Here is an 18,981-nt window from a genome sequence, read left to right as displayed (position 1 = left end):
AGCTTCTATACCAAATAATTCTCATTCTAGCTATGTAATCTTAAAGAGCTTTTGAGTTCTAGGCCAAAAATAGCTGCATTTAGCAGTTAATTAAATGATTCTGCATATGTCATCAGTGCCTTACAAGAGGTTTGATTACTAGATTTAATTTCTCAATACTTTGCAAGGTACTTTTTGCACTCAGCATGTATGTATACACGTAATGACTTTGCTCTCTAGAATTATTTTGTGAAAGTTTTTTAGAAAACAATAAAGCACATTTAAATAGATAAATGAAAGGCATTGGAAAATATGGAGTATTGTTTGTATTATGCAACCTGAGGGCTGCAGGCACCAGCAGGTTTTTTCCCCCTCAATTTTTAAACATGGCATTTTGTCAAGACCTATTTAGTCCCTTTATTACTACCTATGGGGCTTTTTTTTTTTAAACTCATTTAGCTGTTTTCACCACCCTTGTAATTTCTTGTTTGTTCAGTCTCTGTGGGTGTATAATTCTACAACTATTATAACATTTCAAGTACATTAATTTATTCTGCATCCCCTTTTAGGGGATGTTTCGTTTGAAAAACTATTCATTGTTTTTAAGTCATGTTTTTCTGACTAGTCTTAGAACATTAAATGATTTTAAAGGAATATATTTTATATTTTCAAGGAAGCAATGAGTAGCATATTTAGGTACAGATTTTAATGCCAATCCTCTTTTTCACTTGCTCCTGACTTCATGAGTAGTCCCACTTAACAGAGAATATAAATTTCTTTTTCAACCTGCATTAGGTTCAGATCCCTACTTAATTTGCAATTATTCTAGACAAAGAATTCAGTAGACTTAAAGCAAAAGTGTGATTATTATGTGAATATGAGAGTACTTTTGCAAATTTGCTGCATTAAATCCCACCCTTTCAGTTAGCATGATTCAGTACTTTATAAACAGGATTATGATCTGAAAATTTCCTCTGTCCTTGGAACTGGCTTTGGACTGAAAAGATTAAAACTCTGTTTCTCTCATTAAGTCCATCCCCCTTGTCTCGTTCCAGGTTTGCGAGGCGCCATTGCATTTGCGTTGGCCATTCGGGACACGGACTCGCAGCCCAAGCAGATGATGTTCAGCACAGCCCTGCTGGTGGTGTTCTTCACAGTCTGGGTGTGTGGGGGAGGCACCACACCAATGCTCACCTGGCTGCAGATCAGGTCAGTACTGTCTGTGCAGCCCCGGCCAGCAGCACAGAATGGGATCCCTATGGATCCATGGCAACATCCTTACAACTTCCTAATGCTTCTAGGTGTGCTTTGTATGAGCTTTAGGACACACAAAGGGAGGGTTTATGCATCTGTTGGTGGCTCCAGACCACAAGGAACAGGTCCTTCCTAAGTTTGTTATGGGCTTAGATGTAGGTCAGACACATCCTTGTTTCCTGAGAGTTTGTTTCACTACTGCTCTTTTAAACATCATGAATACATCTTAATAGTGTCCTCCTTGCTGCTGAGGAAAGAGCTATACAGGCAGATTTTGCCCTCATCCTAAAATATGTAGTTACTTCACAAACATCTAATAAATGGTGTATTTCTGATTATAATGAGAATATGCTGGAAAAATCTTCCTCCACTGCTGCCTCATTCAGGCATTAATTTATTATGCATTGTTTTATATATTTTTCTTCACTATATTATTTTTTTAATTACTTCATAGTTACTTGTATTCACAGAGAGCAATGAATGACAAGGGAGGTTAAATTACAAGTGAGAGGGACATAGAAAACTGGAGTAAAAAGGATCTAATTTAAATGCAATGTCCTTCCAAGTGTGCTTTTTTGAAACCTAACTTTTAATAATGAGTGTACTCATGCTGGTTATTGATTCTGGTTACTTCACAATCCATTCAGAACTCCCTGCTGTGATTTGCAAGATCACCACAGAAATCCTCAGTATCAAGATAGGCCTGCAATTCACAAGTCCTTATCATTTATTCTATATATAGCATATGTTTTCCTTGTTTACAAAATGATGTCTGATTACAAGCCTTCATGTCAGACTCTTGCTATAAAATAGCAGCTGAAGATAACCAAATTGGGGCTTTTACAAAGAGCATAGATAAAATTGCAGACAAAATAAGGACTAGTGTACAAGTGTACTGGAGAAACACGGATACAGGCATCCATGTACAGTGTGGAGGTTTTCTATTTCTGTGACAGTTTGATTCTTCTTCATGACATGCCTCATGTCCCATAATGTCAATCAAGGCCATTACAGTTTGGATACACTCTGGCACTATCAGTCATCTTTCTGAGATTTGCCACTTTTTCACTGTCAGTCAGCAAGAGTTTTTCTGTGTGGCAACAGAAAGGCGGGTGAGGAAGAGCTTTCTCAGTAGATCTTGGGGAGCAAGTCAGTCTGGGTTTCTATAACAGGAGATAAGGAGTAATGCTGAGAATACAGTAAGGAGAAAAGGCTGGCAGCAATGTGCAGTCTGAGTAGTCAACGTGCAGATTGAGAGCTTGGGTCTCTAGATGCCCCTCGTGGTTAGCTCTCAAGGGGATTTTTAAATTAAGATTGTGAAGTGCTTTCACTAACAAGGAAATTAATTGGATGCAAGGGCATTTCTTCTGCTCCTTAGTGCTACCCAGAAGTGCAAAGCCCCCCAAGAGCACAAGTGAGGGGCTGACTCTCATATTAACTGTTTATACTGTTCAGTGCACATGCTTCTTTCTCTAGACTCTTGTACAATAGATTTCACCCAAGACACTGAAAGTAGACAATCATTACTGATTTGAAATGCTTATCTCTGAGGATTTCCTCTGAATCCCATCGGATCTGCCAGACATTTTTATCAATAAAATAAATTGAGTTTGTAATCAGGATATCGATTTTCTTACTATAAAGATATTAGGTTCATAATTTACACTTACTTTCTTGACACTGGAACATATATCTTCATAAATTATGAGGAGGTCAGAGATAAAATTTTAAATAGACATCTTTAATTACAAATTTATCTTGAGGCTCTGATTTCTCCTTCTAGTGAAGATATTTAATTGTATTTATAATTTATTACACCTCAGTGTGGACTTTTTTCCTTAGCTACCAGCATTTATCTTTTTAGTCTTAACGAATTTTGCTAAGTAATTGTATTCAAAGGTGGTGGTAATTCACGACAATTGACACTTGTATGGATTCTGGCAGATGAGTTTGCTAAGGAAAGTTATGGAGCTGTGGCAAATGACCCCAGCTTGCTTAGCATGCTGGCACCTGTGCCTGAACAGCAGCTCTGAGCTGCATCTATCCCCATAGTTCTTTAGAAGAAAAAGATGGTATTTTTCAACCTAGCTTGGAGGGTTCCACTCACAAAGCCACAGAAACTGCATTACAAGTACAAAAATTATATGATTGTCTCTGAAGAGATTTATTGGAAAGGGTTTGTCTGCCATCAATTACAGAAAAAAGGGCTGAAGCCAGAGAAATGCTGCAAGCATGGCTATGAGCACAGAAGAGGGGGTCTGGTCTCACAGCAGCCCTTTGTGATCAGCTGATGCAAACATTGCTCAGGCACCTTCCCAGGGCAGCTTGAAATTCCTCTGTGAGATTCCCAGTGCTCCAGGGAACCACATCTACCACTGTCAGTCCCACTCAAAGCACAGTGCCAGCTCAGTTAATCCAAACAACTAAAGGTACTCACCTTCTCAAAATAGTGCTTATGGGAAATCAAAATATAGGAATGGTCACAGTGACTACACTGACTTTCCCTACAGAAACAAGTTGCTGTATAGGTAAACCTTCTCAGGAGAGAATGTCAAAAACAGCACAATCAAGTAAGTAACAGTCACAAACAGAGTGTGCTTTTTTTGCCAATTTTTCATCATAAAATTATTATCCAGCAGATAATGTATTAAATTCATGTGGAGGTATTCAGAGACTAAAAGAGAAGAGCAAGTCATTTCTGAATCTATTTGGATAGATTGATTCTCATTCACATGCACTGTTTTGTGTCCCCTCTCCCTCTGTGAAATAGGGTCCAGTTCCTATCATTAGTTCAGGAGATGCAACTCTGAACTCCTCAAGGTCAATCAGCTCAGTCTTATCCTAGAGATAAATTCTTGGGTTTATATGGTACAGACCAATTTACCCACAGTTTGGATTTAAAAGATAAATAAATCTATCATCCATTCAGTTCAAGATATGTAAAAATAACATAAATCAGAAAGAGCTCACACCCATATATTTACCATTTACTCTGGCATAATGCATTACAGTGTTAGGGCAGAAGGTAGTACTCAGATCTCTACAGCCTTCTTGCTGTATATCATTGCCACATATTATACCATGTTTCAATTATTTATTGCTTTCTCCATAATTTACATTGAGCATTTCTCTTAACAGTGATCAGGACACTTGGTGTAGAAGGGAATGACAATTCCCTTACACCTTAATTCCCTTACAATGACAACTATAAATAAGAGTACGAATGAAACTTCTGAAAGAAATCAGTCTTTGTCTCCATAATAATTGGATTCCCATAACTTTCCCCCTCTCCTCACAGCAATACCATCAGATCTGCGTTTTCTTTTTCAGTTGAAATTTAACATAATGTAAATATAATCTGTCACTCTATTTTTAGAGAAAAGATGTGGCCTCAGAGATAACTACCAGTAGATTTATTCCAGGAATATGTATGGCTTATACAACATTTGCAAATTGTTGCTAAAACATATAGTAAGATACACTATCAAAAATAACCATGTGCTACCTAAAAAGGCTCAACTTCTATCTCCCATGTAATGCAGCAGCATCAATCAGCTGTGTCACGAGAAACCAGCTAAGAGCTTGTGGAAAAAAAAAGCTGAAATGTATCCCAGGAATCCACTAAATTTATTAATAATAATTCTTCCTCCCTTTATTTAACAAATAAATTATATTTAAATATATATTCCTACTTAAACTATATCTTGAATCTAAGAAAAGTTCTTAAAGCTTTGGAAATATGACCTGCTAATAACAGAATTTATGGCTCAATGTGTCTACATGTCAAAACACAGTTTTAACAGAAATCCATGCCAATAATTCTCATTTTACTACTGCATTTACTCATACACAACACCCTTCAAAATGAGTCTTAAAATTCTTGGCAAAGACTGAATATTTCTTCACTTTATTCTAAAAGAATGAAACGTACACTTTTGGAAATATCTTATTTATTTTAGCTGTCTGCTTTCTAAACACCTGAAACTCTGAGTTTCAGGGAGAGTTGGGTGTTCCCTTTCTGAAGATGAGGTTGTATTTACGAGTTCCCAATTGTCTGGTGCAGCAGCAGCACCTCCCAGCACAGAAGTGGTGCAGGTGTTTACAGCACTGTCAGCTGCCACACTGGGAGCAGCTGCACCACCTCCCTAAGTAATACATTGTCCTTTGACTATGTCTTAAAGTTGTAACAGGAAAAAGAATTGCTTTTACTCCCCATGTGAAAGGACTACAATATTCAGTTCTTGGCAGACAATGAATAAACCTGGATCAGCATGTGAGAATAATTCCATAATACATCAACACCAAAACAGAGAGAGCCATTTAAGTTCCCAGTCAAATTGAACTATTCAATAAATGTGCCTTCAGAGATGCTGAGCATTACTTGCTAATGCTTTTGGATATATGATTCCCTTCATTCCCCATACTCTGATTAAAAATAGAGAGCTACATTTTACAGTAAATCTGCACTGAGAGGCTTGAGGATAAAGGATTCTCCTGACAAGCAGTGCAAAAATTCAAAGCTGTTAATAAAACATGTCCTATAAAAGCATTGTGCTAGGTATTAGGTCTTGTTTGTTTATCATCACCTTCTGTGTAAATGTTTGCCAAGAGATTTCCAGACTCTTTGTGCATCTCTTTGCAGCTGTTCTTCAGTTAATAGGAAGAATTCTATTCCATAATCTAAACAAATACTGAGTAGCTTTGAATAGTAGCTTTTACTACTGTGCCTATCTGGCCATTGCTGTTGATAAATGTATTTTAGAAAAGAGCTGTCTGTGTGCCTGGCTGCCCTTAAAATCACACCATTTCTAGTTCACCTAAAACTTCAGTTCCAAACATCCAACTTTCTCTAAGTACTGAGGCCTCGTATTACCCATTTTTGGGGCATGACCAAGGCTGACCAAACTCACATTCTCAGCAGAAGCATCTCACTCAACAGAAGGAGCCAACATTTTGGATCCTTCAGTATCCAATAGTTTGTTTCAACACCAAAGTCTAAGGCAGTGCATATGTTTAGCAGGATGGCTCATTAGGGATGTCGATGGGCAGTGGGGTGAAATGCTGTGCCATGACTGTGTATGACTGTGGCTGTCTACCACAAAACAACCTAAAAACCTGGTTAGTTGAACATGATTTTGTATTTATCTCAGCCCTTTCGCAGCTAGTTATAGACTGCTGAAAGACAGAACTTTATGACAGAGCAACCACAATAAGAACATGATCTTGGCCAGGATTACTGCTTCAGTCACAAAAATATTCTTTTCATTATTCCCAAACTCTGTAGCAGGATTCTCTGTGTCCAGCTGTGTTCAAGGGGGTGCTGCAGAAAGGCACTGGACAGAATGGCCTCCTGACAGGTGATCTGGGCTGCACTCAGCTGAGGCAAGGAGGAATGATCCCGTAGCCTGGTTAAGAGAACCCTGATCAGAATATTGTGCTGCATCACAGAGTGCTTCTCTGCTCATGGAGGAGAGCATGAGACAGTACATCTCCTTACAGCCATTCCTTATCAACTAGAGCCAAACTGGAGTTTGATCTCTAGTGCCTCTCATTTACTTCTAAACTAAGGACACATCTTGGCTTTCCTTTCTCCCTCACATGGGCACACAAGGATTATCCTTCCTGAAACATGGCTAGTCCGTGAGACACTCTGAATGTACCAGCTGAGTGTGTACGTATCTTCAGATGATCCATAATTCATTACTTAGAAACTATTAAGGACCTTGTTAGTTATTTTGCTTGTATTCCTTGGTACACATTTTCCTGTCCTTGTTTGTCAATAAGAAGGAAAGTCAGTTTAGAGAAGGTTTAGCTAAATGTTGTTTCCTGGCCTTAGCCGGTTCTGACCCATATTCCTTTGGGTCATATTTCCTCTAGAGTCCTGGAAAACAGTTTAGTTGAAGTGAAGTTGTTATTTGCTGTTGGAAACAGAATCTTCAACTGTAATTTTAAGTGACCACAACATAGAGATGAACAGTGCAATTAAAGGCAGGATATTTTCAAGCATGGTTGTATTTCTGTGCACTTTGTACTGGTTATTATTTTGTTTTGTGTTTAGAACAGTCATAATCAGCCTAACTGTTGTTCCCTCTCAGTAACAAATATAGCTCCAATAAACAAAGTTTGATCTGGTTTGCAGGGTCATATTGCTCTTTAGCCATGGTACAGTATGTATTTAAATCACACTGCAATAAACACTCTTGTTGAGAGGCCAATTTCAGCCAGGTCTCTTCAGCCCACTGAGAATTTTTTCACCCAGACACACCTTCAAAAGGGATCACCCTGTCTTTGCTTGGAAAAGCATTTAATCCTAAAAAAACCCGCTGAAATACAGAAACAGCTGTAATTTAATCTAACAAGTCTAATCATAAATGCCGCAACTATTTTTAATATACTGTCTTTAGCTGCCAACTATTTGTTCCTGTGAACATCTACAGGACAGCCTTTGCCTGGCACCTTTTATACTGATGATAGCTTGAATATTCCTGCATTATCACTCAAGGCATATACATGAGAAAACACATTGCTGACGCCAGGCTCTCCTCAGCCTTAGGATGTTACTGATCAATGTGCAGATTCTCAGGTCACAAGATCCACATTGCTGTTTAAAAAGGGATTTTCACAATTGTGAAGAACACCATGAAAATTATTCAAGTAAAATTAAACTAACAAGGAATCTTTCATGCATTCATGGACAGCCCACCATAAAGGCTCAGAGGAAATGTTGTCCCAGAGTTTTTGCAGGAGCATTATCTTCAAGACACACTGTTTTGCTGATGAGCTCCATCATTGTTTGTGCACAATATTCTGGGTACAACAGAAAAATAGGAATTTGTGATTCACTTAGGAAACTGCATGGCTGCCAGTCCCTCTCTGTGCACCCAGTAACTCACCTACCCAGCAGGGGGGGAGCAACTGGACCAGGGAGACAGTGGAAAAGGCAGAAAGGTTTAGCCAAGAGATCGTTGTCATTCAGCATTTGACTAATTTGCATGGTAATGTATTGATTACATGTCACATGGGTCACAGAGAGCAGAAGATCAGATGCTGGTTTATCACTTTGTTCCCCTTGATCCCCTGTAGTAGCACAGGCTAAAATACTGGGTTAGAACTGAGTCAAGGATCTTTTTTAATACAAAAATATTGCTAGATTTGCTACTTTTTCTTTGGTTTTGCCACCAGTTCTGGATTTGTGCGTATGAAAGCACTTCATGTGTATGTAGTAATTACAAGAAATAGCAAATGGTCTGGGGTTCCTGCCTGAAGCCATATTAGAAAGGCCTTCTGCTTCAGAGGAGCTCAACATCACACATGAAATCATCTTTGAGCATTTCTTGGGGGACAGCCACCCTGAAAGGGTTAAGATGGGAACTGCTTTTGCAGTGGTAGCTAGAGCATGATGAGCCTGGGAAATGCTATAAATCAAGAAGCACTATAAAATTGGACAATAAATGTATTGGCTGTTATTATAAGAAAAAGAAATTGGATAATTTCCTTTCATTCCTATCTGAAAATGAGAAATCATCCAGGTAATGAATCTCAGTGATCTCCTGAAATGCCTGTCATTTATTTGCAAGGTACTTCTCTGCAAAGATAAGGTGTGCATTTGATCTCTCAGTTATTCACCACAGCATTTTGCCTGAATGGCACTAAACAAGATTTATAAACATTTGTGCTTGAAACAAAATAAAAGACTAAAATACAAAGGTCTTGGCTTTCTGACTGCAGCTGTGAAGGCAGTCCAGGGCAGATGTTGAATAGGGGATGTTGGATTGCAATTGTGACTGGTGCATGACTTGTACATGACTCCAGCTATCAACTCTGTTGGTCTTTATTGGCCAGAGGGGTCTAATTTTGAGCACAGTCTCCTAACAGGGCAGACAGTTAAATCCCACCTCACACAGCTTGTATTTCTAGCTACACATGGCTATTGAAAACAGAAAAAGAAAGATATGAAAGATACACTTTTATTGCTAGACTATTTGGTACAGGAGAGAAGGAAAATTACACAACAATAAAAGATTCATGCCCTCAGTTTACTAGCAGCAAATGATAAGATTAACTTTCCACAGGCCAAAACCTCTGAATAGTTCCAGAAAACTATTAAAAAAATCTATAATTTGGAATAGAAACCATCCAGCTAGATTTGTGTCAATTAAACTATATAGTTTATCCTATTTTAAAATACTGCTGCTTTGATGTGTCTGAGTATGCTAAAAAAGTTTTCTTCCATCTAATGCAGTAACTTTATTCTCCTATTAACACTTTTCTCCTTGTCATACAAAAGATAACTGCTATGCAGCAGTCAACATAATGAAGTTATTCAAGTTACAAAGAACCAAATAAACCTATCAGGAAATAGTGCTAGGGAACAACTTAATTATTTGGATCTTTGGAATGAGACTGATGATTTATTGCTTTCTACCAAAATATCCCAAATTAATCTGGAGCTCTAACTACTCTGTCAGAATTAAATTGGAGCAAGCATAAACCCAGCTTATTTCATGCATATGTCAAAACTGTATCATTTGAAGGTGAGCAAAAGGTACAGAAAAATAGTTTGAGCCTTTAAAAGTTTGAGATAAATATGTGGTATCAACATGGACTCTAGAAAAAATAAGGATCATATTTACTAAGATGAATCTTATATTCCTGGTCAGTAAGCATTGAACAAGATACTGCTTAATTCTTCCTTTTATTGGTCAGAAACTGATGCTTTCTGCAAAATAATTGGTCTCAAAACTCACTGAACTTTGATATTTTAAGAACTGTGTGATGCTGTCAGCTGCACTAAAAAATAGAGCATGGAATTAATGGCTTTCATATTTGTTAGTTTGCATAATTTCCAAAGTGTGCATGTTCATCCTTCTCCTATTTTGTTCAACTAAGAATACTAGAATTACTTCAGCAAGAAAATATTAAATGAATGCTTCATTTAGAAGGGATAAAAGTTTTCAGCATGACCTAAAATATCATTTCAATAAGAAAAAACCCAAAAGTTTTCAAACTTTCTCAGTTTTTTTAAGCTTTCCCGTGGTTTTCTCTTCTGTTATCAAGTATTCCACAAAGTGCCAAAAACATTGCATTCCAATTTTAAACTCTACATCAAAAAAATAAAAACCCAAAACAGACCTTGTGTCTTCCAACAAGAATAAAGGTATAGAATAACTGGGAAGATTTGTGGTCTTACAGTCCCTAAGGGTCTTATGCAAAGTATGGACTATGACATAAATATTCTAACAAAACAATAGTGAACCTAAAAAATAAGAACATTACTGGGTACATCTGGGTTTGCAGAGGAACTTTGTGGCAGGAGAGAACTGTGACTTCAACTTTCATGAAACATTCCTCTGGAAATTCTGAACTTGGTGTTCTTTTTTACAATGTAGAGTGGAAGGACAGGTCTGGCATGCTTGATAACAAGCCTATCAAATTGTTCCAGAATTAGTTGATTGTGAAAAGTTAATTAAAGCAGATATTAAGTAATCGAGGCTCTGTATGGCAGTCTGGGCTTTTAGCTTTTAATAAACAGATAATTACAATGTAATAGAGACTTTTGTATAGTGAGTTATCAGGAACAGCCCAACAGTGACTGGCTGGTCAGTACATTGATGAGCTTTAAATGAGAAAATCTCCTCCTATCTCAGCAAGAAGTACTTGGTTTCAATGCCCTTGAAATTATATTCTGCTTCTGCATTTTTTTACTTCTTCAAATAGATACACCATTTTGTTATAGTGACAAATAATATATATAAAGGGATATTGAAAACATACATAAAATTATGGTTTTATAAATCCAAAATGTTTTCTATGCAAATAAATATACAGAAAAGATGTTTGCTCAAAAGTTGATGTCTAAGTGCTGTTTATGTAAAATACCCAAGCAGGAATCCTAAAAAGTGACTCTTTGCTTCTCTTATTGTACAAGTAGACAGGGTTGTACAGGGTGACCTTGGAATTACCCAGATGCCTTTGCTATTCACTTATTCATGAGCACTAAGCCTGGTCAGGAATTACAGAGTGGGTTCAGGGAGTCTGCCTGCATCTTGATCTGAGTCTTAATCAGTCCCTGAGCTTTTCTAATCTCCACCCCAAGGAATCCCTGCAAATGCCATGGCAGCCTGTTTCCCACCTGGACACAGCCGCCGCAGCCCTGCTCTCCCTCCCTGGGTTTGATGGTTTGCTTCCTCTGCCTCTTTCAATTTCTTCCACGCTTCTGGAAGAATTCTAGCCCAGACCTCATCAGTTCTTCATCTGGCTGCATATGCATCATGAGGTGAGGAAAATAGAGAAGTTAGAAAATAATTTTAATTCACCAGAAAATTAGATAAAATTATTGTGTAGACTGGTGGCTAATGTGTTCACTAAGGAGGTGTCAGCTTCTGTCCAAGCAAGTATTTCTGTTCCATTTTAAATGAGTTATCAGCTAAAATATATTCATCTTTTCAGAGTAAAGTTCAGAATCCAGGTCTTCCATTTCATTAGTCTACAGAAAAATGACTGCTCACATGCTTTCTGATCTAGTAACCCTTACATATACATATACTTGAATTTGAATTCTATTTTCTCAGCTTAATTCCAAAACACAGTCTGCAGCCAATGTATTTTCTTATTTATGCTCAATGCAATACTGGGAAAAAAGACATTGAATTCTCCATCAGAGCATTTCTTTGACTTTGAATTCTAAGTCATTATGGATGTGTGCCACTTTCCTATCACTTACATTGAAAAGCAGAATTCTAAATAAGTGACAAGCTCCCCAAGTTAGATTAAGCAAATATTGATACAATTTATTATAAACATCTCAACTTACACGTCCCAGAAAGGAGTAATGATGCACTTTAAAAAGTAAAATTAAGTAATCTTTTCTTTGTTTCACAAAAGAAGGGAAGAAGGCTCTTGCCTTTCCAGATGTAGACGTGGCCCAGGATTTAGTTGTGGATTTGGCAGTACTGGGCTAATGGTTGAACTCTACAATCTTAAAGGTCCTTTCCAGCCTAAATTATTCTGTGTATCTATGGGGAGTTTTAGGCATTAGACTTGTTTTAGGCATTAGACTTGCCCTTCAGCTCTGAAGTTTACTGCTCTGCTCAGTAAGACAGGAACCTGAAGCCAATACCATCACATATTTATGAATACACTGACAGAAATATCACATTGCCTGAAGTCACTGGCCACAGAGAGGTACTTAGAGCCCCAGGGAAGCTGAGTGGCAGTGGAGAAATGGGGACAGATCCTTAGCTGGTGCAGGATGTCATAATGACATTCATTTATTTTCTTGGCCTGTAGGCAGAAGTAGACTGTACTTTCAGAATCCCTGATCAAGGCAATTTCTCACTCCACTTTCTCACTTTGTCTCTTCTTAATCTCATGCAAGCTATTGCTTTTCTTGTCATCACAGCTAGAATTCAGATAGCTCATAGCTGCTACATACAGCAGTTTATTCTTATTTTTACAAGAAGGCAATGGGAATGGAGTCCTTTTCTTAACTATGATGCAGCAAACACCTCCAAACACACAACAGAGCAACAAAAGAAGCTTAAATAAAACTATGAAACTTTATAGCACACTCCCTATCTCATCCTTCCAGAACTCCTTTTCCCCTGAACTCATTTTAAACTTCAACTGGGTGCTTCAGGATTATTGCTCAAGCTGTATATGGCTACAGAGAGAAGACAAAATAAAATTTAAATTTAAAACCCCAAACACTAGAAACTTTGAGGAGTGTCTTCAAATGCACTTGTGAGAAAAGAGACTTGATTTAATTAAAATGAAATTGTTTTACCAGTGTTTCCCAATTAATAAGAACTGTTCAACAAAGGTGATTAACCCTCCTCCTGGCTGCTCATGAAAAGTTTGCAAGGATTGGTGCAGGCAGTATAAATAAAATCTCAAAACACATGTTTACAAGCTAGGCCCCTGAAAATATGGCAAAAATGCCAATTTGGTTCATTACCAAAAGAAAATTAGGAAATTTTTGACTTGAGATCAACAGAACGAGCAGAATCGAGAGGTTTGCAGCCACAGCTGAGTTGCTGACACAAAAGGAAAAAGCTAACATTGACATCTGAGACATTTGCTTTGCCAGAATAAGAAAGCTCAAATGCAGAACAAATGCCTGATAGTTCCTCCATTCTCCTGAGTACAATGTAACACAACACAAATGCACGTACACAAGTTTAATTTCATCTGTTAGGGCACCAGACCCAAGCTTCTGGATCATTTACATTCCATTTAAGCTCTTATTCTCTCCAAATAAACAAATTTTTCCCAAGTCATGCATATTTAGAAATGTGAGTAAAAACAATTCAAGAAAAGTGTGAGTAAAAACAATTCAGAACAACCCCAAGCCTAGCACTTTCTGAACTCTACAAAGGGCCTTTGCACACTGTGAAATAAGGGCATTTCCTATAGTTCTTGATAACCACAATAACTAGCTAACAAGTGTCTATCTTCATTGGTGTTGCTGTACAAGTGAAAGTCATCTGGAAAGTGAAAAGGAAACAAAACCCCCAGAACAGCTCTGTCCCAAAGCCAGATCTGCTGCTCCATGAGCCCTGTGCCACTGGCAGGTCTCAGTTTTGGATGACATCTGGTCCCAATTTGCCAATTGCACCAGAAAATATTTTTTCCTCACTGAAACCTCTGCAGCTCAAGGGCTTGGAGGGTGTCTGTGAGCATGCACACACAAATTTATGTCAGTAACAGCTTTGCATTCCCTCACATTACAAACAGTGCAAATACATAGATCATAAATAGATCTGTATCTATTTTAGATACAGTAAGTTTTTGTATGAATGGCCTAAATAGTGTTTTAAACAGTCACAGAAGATCTAAATGTATTGCTTGAAACTGGTAAGGATGGCCAAGTTTCTTAAGGAAGGATTATATTGCAAAAACAAATTTAAAATCAACAGAATCTGCACTGTTTAAACTAAAGAGTGCAATTATCAAACAACTCATGAAATGAAAACAACATTGAACAGCATAAACACTAGATAAAGGGAAGCACACTTTTCCAGCAATTCTATAGTCACTCTGTCAAAAAGACCATTATGCATTAATTGATATTTGTTATATCAGGAGGATATAATACTCCTGAATAAACCTCCATGTTTGAGGTTTTAAATGGTATACTAAAAAAAATTAAATAAAATGGGTGTCTTTGAGTCATTGTTTTATTCTGTGTTGCTGAAAAGCAAAGTGGTGGAAAAGAAATGAAAAGTTAAATTTTCCATTAAGCAGTGTCTTAGAACATTGCCTTCAGAAAAGACACTGCTCTTCATCCTGCTGTATTTAAAGTGGCTTTAAAGTGTGTTTTGACACAAACGTGCACAGGTGTCATTCTGCCATTTAAACAAAAGAGTAATAATTATTGGCACTGTGTACATCAGAAAATGAAAATTTAGGCAAAACTTTTCTGTATAAGTGCCTAACATTTTCCTGAGTCATTTTCCTGAGCCCTTTTTCCTACATAAGGAAACATGCAAAGATCCTATCAGTGCTTACTCAGATTATGCACTGCAGCATCTCTGCTTATGAGCAGTGACCTCAGCTCTACAAACCCTTGTGCTGCATAGTGTTGAGGTTTCAGAAATGCCATTTTGATTTTAAAAAATAGTACAGCATATCTTATATGGTACACGGGAGAATACACCTTCAACCTGCTTTGTACAGCCTTGGGTCAATAAATCCATACAAGTCCTTACTATAATTCCCTGCTGTTCTGAGCACTTCAGACAGAACTTAGGTGAACATATTTCAAGGCAGGAATTAAATATGATCTGAAACAATGCAGCTGATTTACAAGCTTCCTGTGAAAGGAGTAGCCTGAATGGGCAGAGGGGTGATGGCTTTCATGGCAGCAGATCCCAGCAGCAGAGGCACAGGCATTTACTCAGCATGTTTTGCTTGTACCATGCATCAGGCTTGACCAGCATTACTCTGCCCTTCCAATGGCTCTGTGCACAGTTGCTCCCAGCACCAGCTTCATATGATAAATTTCAAATGTCAATGCAAGAGATGAAGTGCATGATATATTTTTCCCCATGCCATGAGCCCAGAGAACTTAAAGTTGGTCATCTCATTATTTAGACTAATGCCTCAGGAGGATTTAATGTTTTACTTTGGGTTAATCACATTAGCAATAATATAATGCATCTACCATGGCCTGGGCTTCTTTCCAACACTGTGCTGTTTATGTGCAAGGAAAATAAAGGAACAGACACCTAAAGTAATTCAGAGAACAAACATTTTACTGCTCTAGAAATCATTGACATAATTCACTGGAGGAAACTGTTATTTCTGAGCCAGAAATTGACTTATCTCATCTATAGGATTTTGTCAAAACACATCTGCACACAGTTTCTTTTCCTCATACACATCTTCTGTAAAACCAGTTCCCATTTTTCCTAGCTGACAAAGTTTGTTAGTAACCTGAGTTAGACACCAACAAAACAGCCTAATTCCTTAATTTTTTTTTTTGCAAGTTCTAATCATCTCCATGGAGTTCATAAAAGTAGCAGTTAGGATCTTTACTATGTGCAAAAATGATACTTTTTGTAATGCAGTGGTGTTTCTGTCTTTCTGCATTAACTGAAAATTTATTTTTAATAATATACCAGGGATTTTTATTAATACATTTCCAATATTGTGTACAGAGCATTTCATCTGTAGACTTCCTGGCAGCATGGGGAGAGGCATGGTAATAATAATGAAATTCTTAAAGCACATGGAGGCTGATCAATACTGTTCTATTTACTGCCTCTTATTGAAAATATGATACACAGATGCATGTGTGTGTCTAAATCTCTCCATTTGCAACATTTCAAATTAAAGCAAAAAAAACATTTGCCATCACCAGTAGCTCCTTAAGACATGTAGGTTGGTGTTATTGAAAATACAACATCTTTTACTTACAGTAATGGAAATGTAATGTATCTGCCCCCCTTTTTTTATTCCCTCAAAACAATAAAGATTTTGGATGGGAGGCATCACAGTCACCTCATGACAACCTTCCCACACTGTGCTGTGATTCAGCAGCTCAAAAGCTCACCCTTGTCAGGATTAACTGGGTTGGCACTCAAAAGAAGTAACACCACTACTGCCAAAAAAGGGACCCAATTCCATCCTTCCTTCAAAGTCAATACTGCATCAACACTATAATATGATATCTAGGGAATCTCTTATTCTCCGAGTCCCAGTTCTCATCTGAGATATAAAACTCAGGTGAAAACTGAATTGCAAAATGAAACCTTGCTGAGAAAGTGATAATTGCCCTGTATATCTCAGTTACTACTATGCACACTCCTCATATCTGAACTTCTCCTGCAGTTTTATAAAATTATTCAAGTCACATTATTTTTCATGTGTTATCATTTTTCAGTTTCTTTGATTGGAGCACAGTATTCCTGAGTGATGTGACCCTTATAGCCACAATTTTCTCCAGAGGTGTCTCCGTCTCAACTGTCTGAACAGATTTTTTCCAATCTAAACAAAGCAGATTTTTAATAATTTTATAACATTTTAATATCAAATAATCTACTGTTATCATGAGAGTTTCATTTTAGAAGACTTCTGGTAGCAGTTATCCTGAATTTTAGATTTACTGAGGGCTTGGGGTTTGCCTTTTTTCTGTAACTATGATTAAAAATAAAAATTCAGGAGGATTACAGTCCTTTCAAGCTTTCCCATCCTTTGCCCATAAATCTATGTCTGATTGCCTACAAGTAATCACCTCCCTGCTCAGTGAGTGCAGTGTTGCTGTGAGGGGCAGTGCCCATTAGCTGACTATGGCTGAGCCTCCACATAACCCTGCTCTGGAATTCCTGCCCTTCCTGCACTTCAAGAGGGAGATTATAGACAGAATCTAAATGCTTGCAAAGCAGGCAGCAAAGTGCTTACCTTGTTCTACAGAGCTCAGGTTTTACATAAATGAGCTGCATAAAACAATCTCTTTCTTTCAGTGAGTAAATGACAGCAATGGCAGTGAGTGCCGCCCTCCAGGTGATGTTAACGAAACCCAGGCTGATGAGTGATGCCAGCACAATCATAAGTGGAAAGTTAAAATGACCACCACACCCCAGTATAATTCAGAAATGCTGAGAAGCTGGCAAAAGTATCAGGGAAACATTCTTGTGAAAGACACAGCACTGGTGTCAGTGTGGTCCCTGGGAAGCCAATGACACCGCTGACATTGCTCGACTGGGAGCTGTGAGAGCTGTGCCCAGCCCTGGGAAACCTCTCCTCACACACTGCAACCAGAGCTGCTCAAAAACCTGTGGGAGCATTTTAGGATAAGAACAGAGTTTTAAAAAACCTGCTCTTTTGGTGCAGGGAGAGTGGAATGGCTCACATACAAGCACATGCCAGTCCTTACTGAGGAGGGGGAAACAGAACAAGGATTTGCCAAACCGTCAGAGGGATTTGAACATTGCCAAGTTCCCAGAAAAACAATTGCATCTGAGAAACATTTTCCAAATAAGAATATAAAAAAAGAGGGGAAATGGTGGTGTTTTCCACATACTTTAGTATAGAAAGTTTATTAATCTTAATGTGGATTACTAAAAATATCATTTTATGACAGATTTTTCTTCTCCCTAAGGTTGAATTAAAAAAATAAAACATGCAAGTTGTCACTCAGCAAAGCAAGCTATCCACACCACAGTAGAAGGTGAAAGCTGGATCACCTACCACAGTGCAATGAAATGTTCAGGAACAACATATGATATGAGTATATATAAATAGGAAAACCAAAATCAAAAGGGGGGCAGGAGGAAGGCAGAGGGAAGCAAAACAGGAAAATAGTGCTGAGCAGCTGATATCCCAAGAGGATATCTAACATTGCTGCCAAGGGTCTATGGGTTTCACCAGTTGTCTGTGAACCACATACTGAATATATTTAATTGTACAATTCTTGTGAAATCCAACAGTTCAGGAGAAAGCACAGAAATCAAATTTCCCACGCATTCACTCTGTATCAGAGGCAGGAAACAACTGTGAGTTTGGGTCCCTAAAGACACATGTACATATGGATACAAGGATGTAAAGCTTGCAAAGCCCTGCATTTTTCAGCATCACACTTGAAAACAGAACCCCCTGCAGCCACTGCCTGAAGATGAAGTGCTGAGCTGACCTGCAGCCTTGTGCTGGGAGTTAAACCTCCTCAGCTCACTGTGAGTAGCATGCTGCTGGGGCAGAGTGGGTTTGGCACAGTCAGTAGCTGCTATCTTTCCAATTTGACATAGAATTTGGTGTAATCTGTATAATTATTGTGTCTATGGACATAAATGTACAACTTGCACTTCCCATCCACCTAGATTTGATGATCTTTGATGTAACAAGCCTGAGTGTCATAGTAAACAATAACACCTTTTATTCTATCATAGAATCTATTACAATAATTTTTCCTTAAACCTGAAAACTCATCTCAGTTCTGACATTGTCACCAGAAGCTTTTATTATTTTGGTTGCTGCCAACTTTCCTGCTGATCTTTTCCAAATCTATTCACGTGCATTGATACTACTACAAATGATGATTTCTAAAAATTCTACAGAAGTTAGATTATGTTAATTTGACTCAACTTCGGTTCATATTTTTAAGCAAGAGGCCTGAATTCTCTACAGGAATATTCACACAGCACAATAACATTGATAATCTACCATGTGTGCCAGAAGCACTGCAGGGATGTAAATCCCTGCTGCTCAGGATGCTGCCCTGCTCCCCATAACTGCAGAACATCTGACCTT

General features: G+C 38.0%; 1 protein-coding gene across 2 annotated transcripts in view; it reads left to right on the top strand.

The window, feature by feature from the left end:
- The window catches only part of SLC9A9 (solute carrier family 9 member A9), a 171,102-nt gene that overhangs the window by 101,630 nt on the left and 50,491 nt on the right, over positions 1-18,981 (top strand). For both annotated transcript variants that reach the window (XM_036388794.2, XM_036388793.2), the window contains exon 12: positions 1,035-1,188. In XM_036388794.2, the coding sequence (XP_036244687.1) occupies positions 1,035-1,188 (154 nt within the window). The remainder of the gene's footprint in view (positions 1-1,034; positions 1,189-18,981) is intronic.

This window comes from Molothrus ater, chromosome 10, assembly GCF_012460135.2.
Source record: "Molothrus ater isolate BHLD 08-10-18 breed brown headed cowbird chromosome 10, BPBGC_Mater_1.1, whole genome shotgun sequence".
In the NCBI taxonomy this organism is placed as follows: Eukaryota; Metazoa; Chordata; class Aves; order Passeriformes; family Icteridae; genus Molothrus; species Molothrus ater.
Note: the sequence above shows the minus strand (reverse complement) of the source record. Positions and strands in the feature narration are given on the sequence as shown.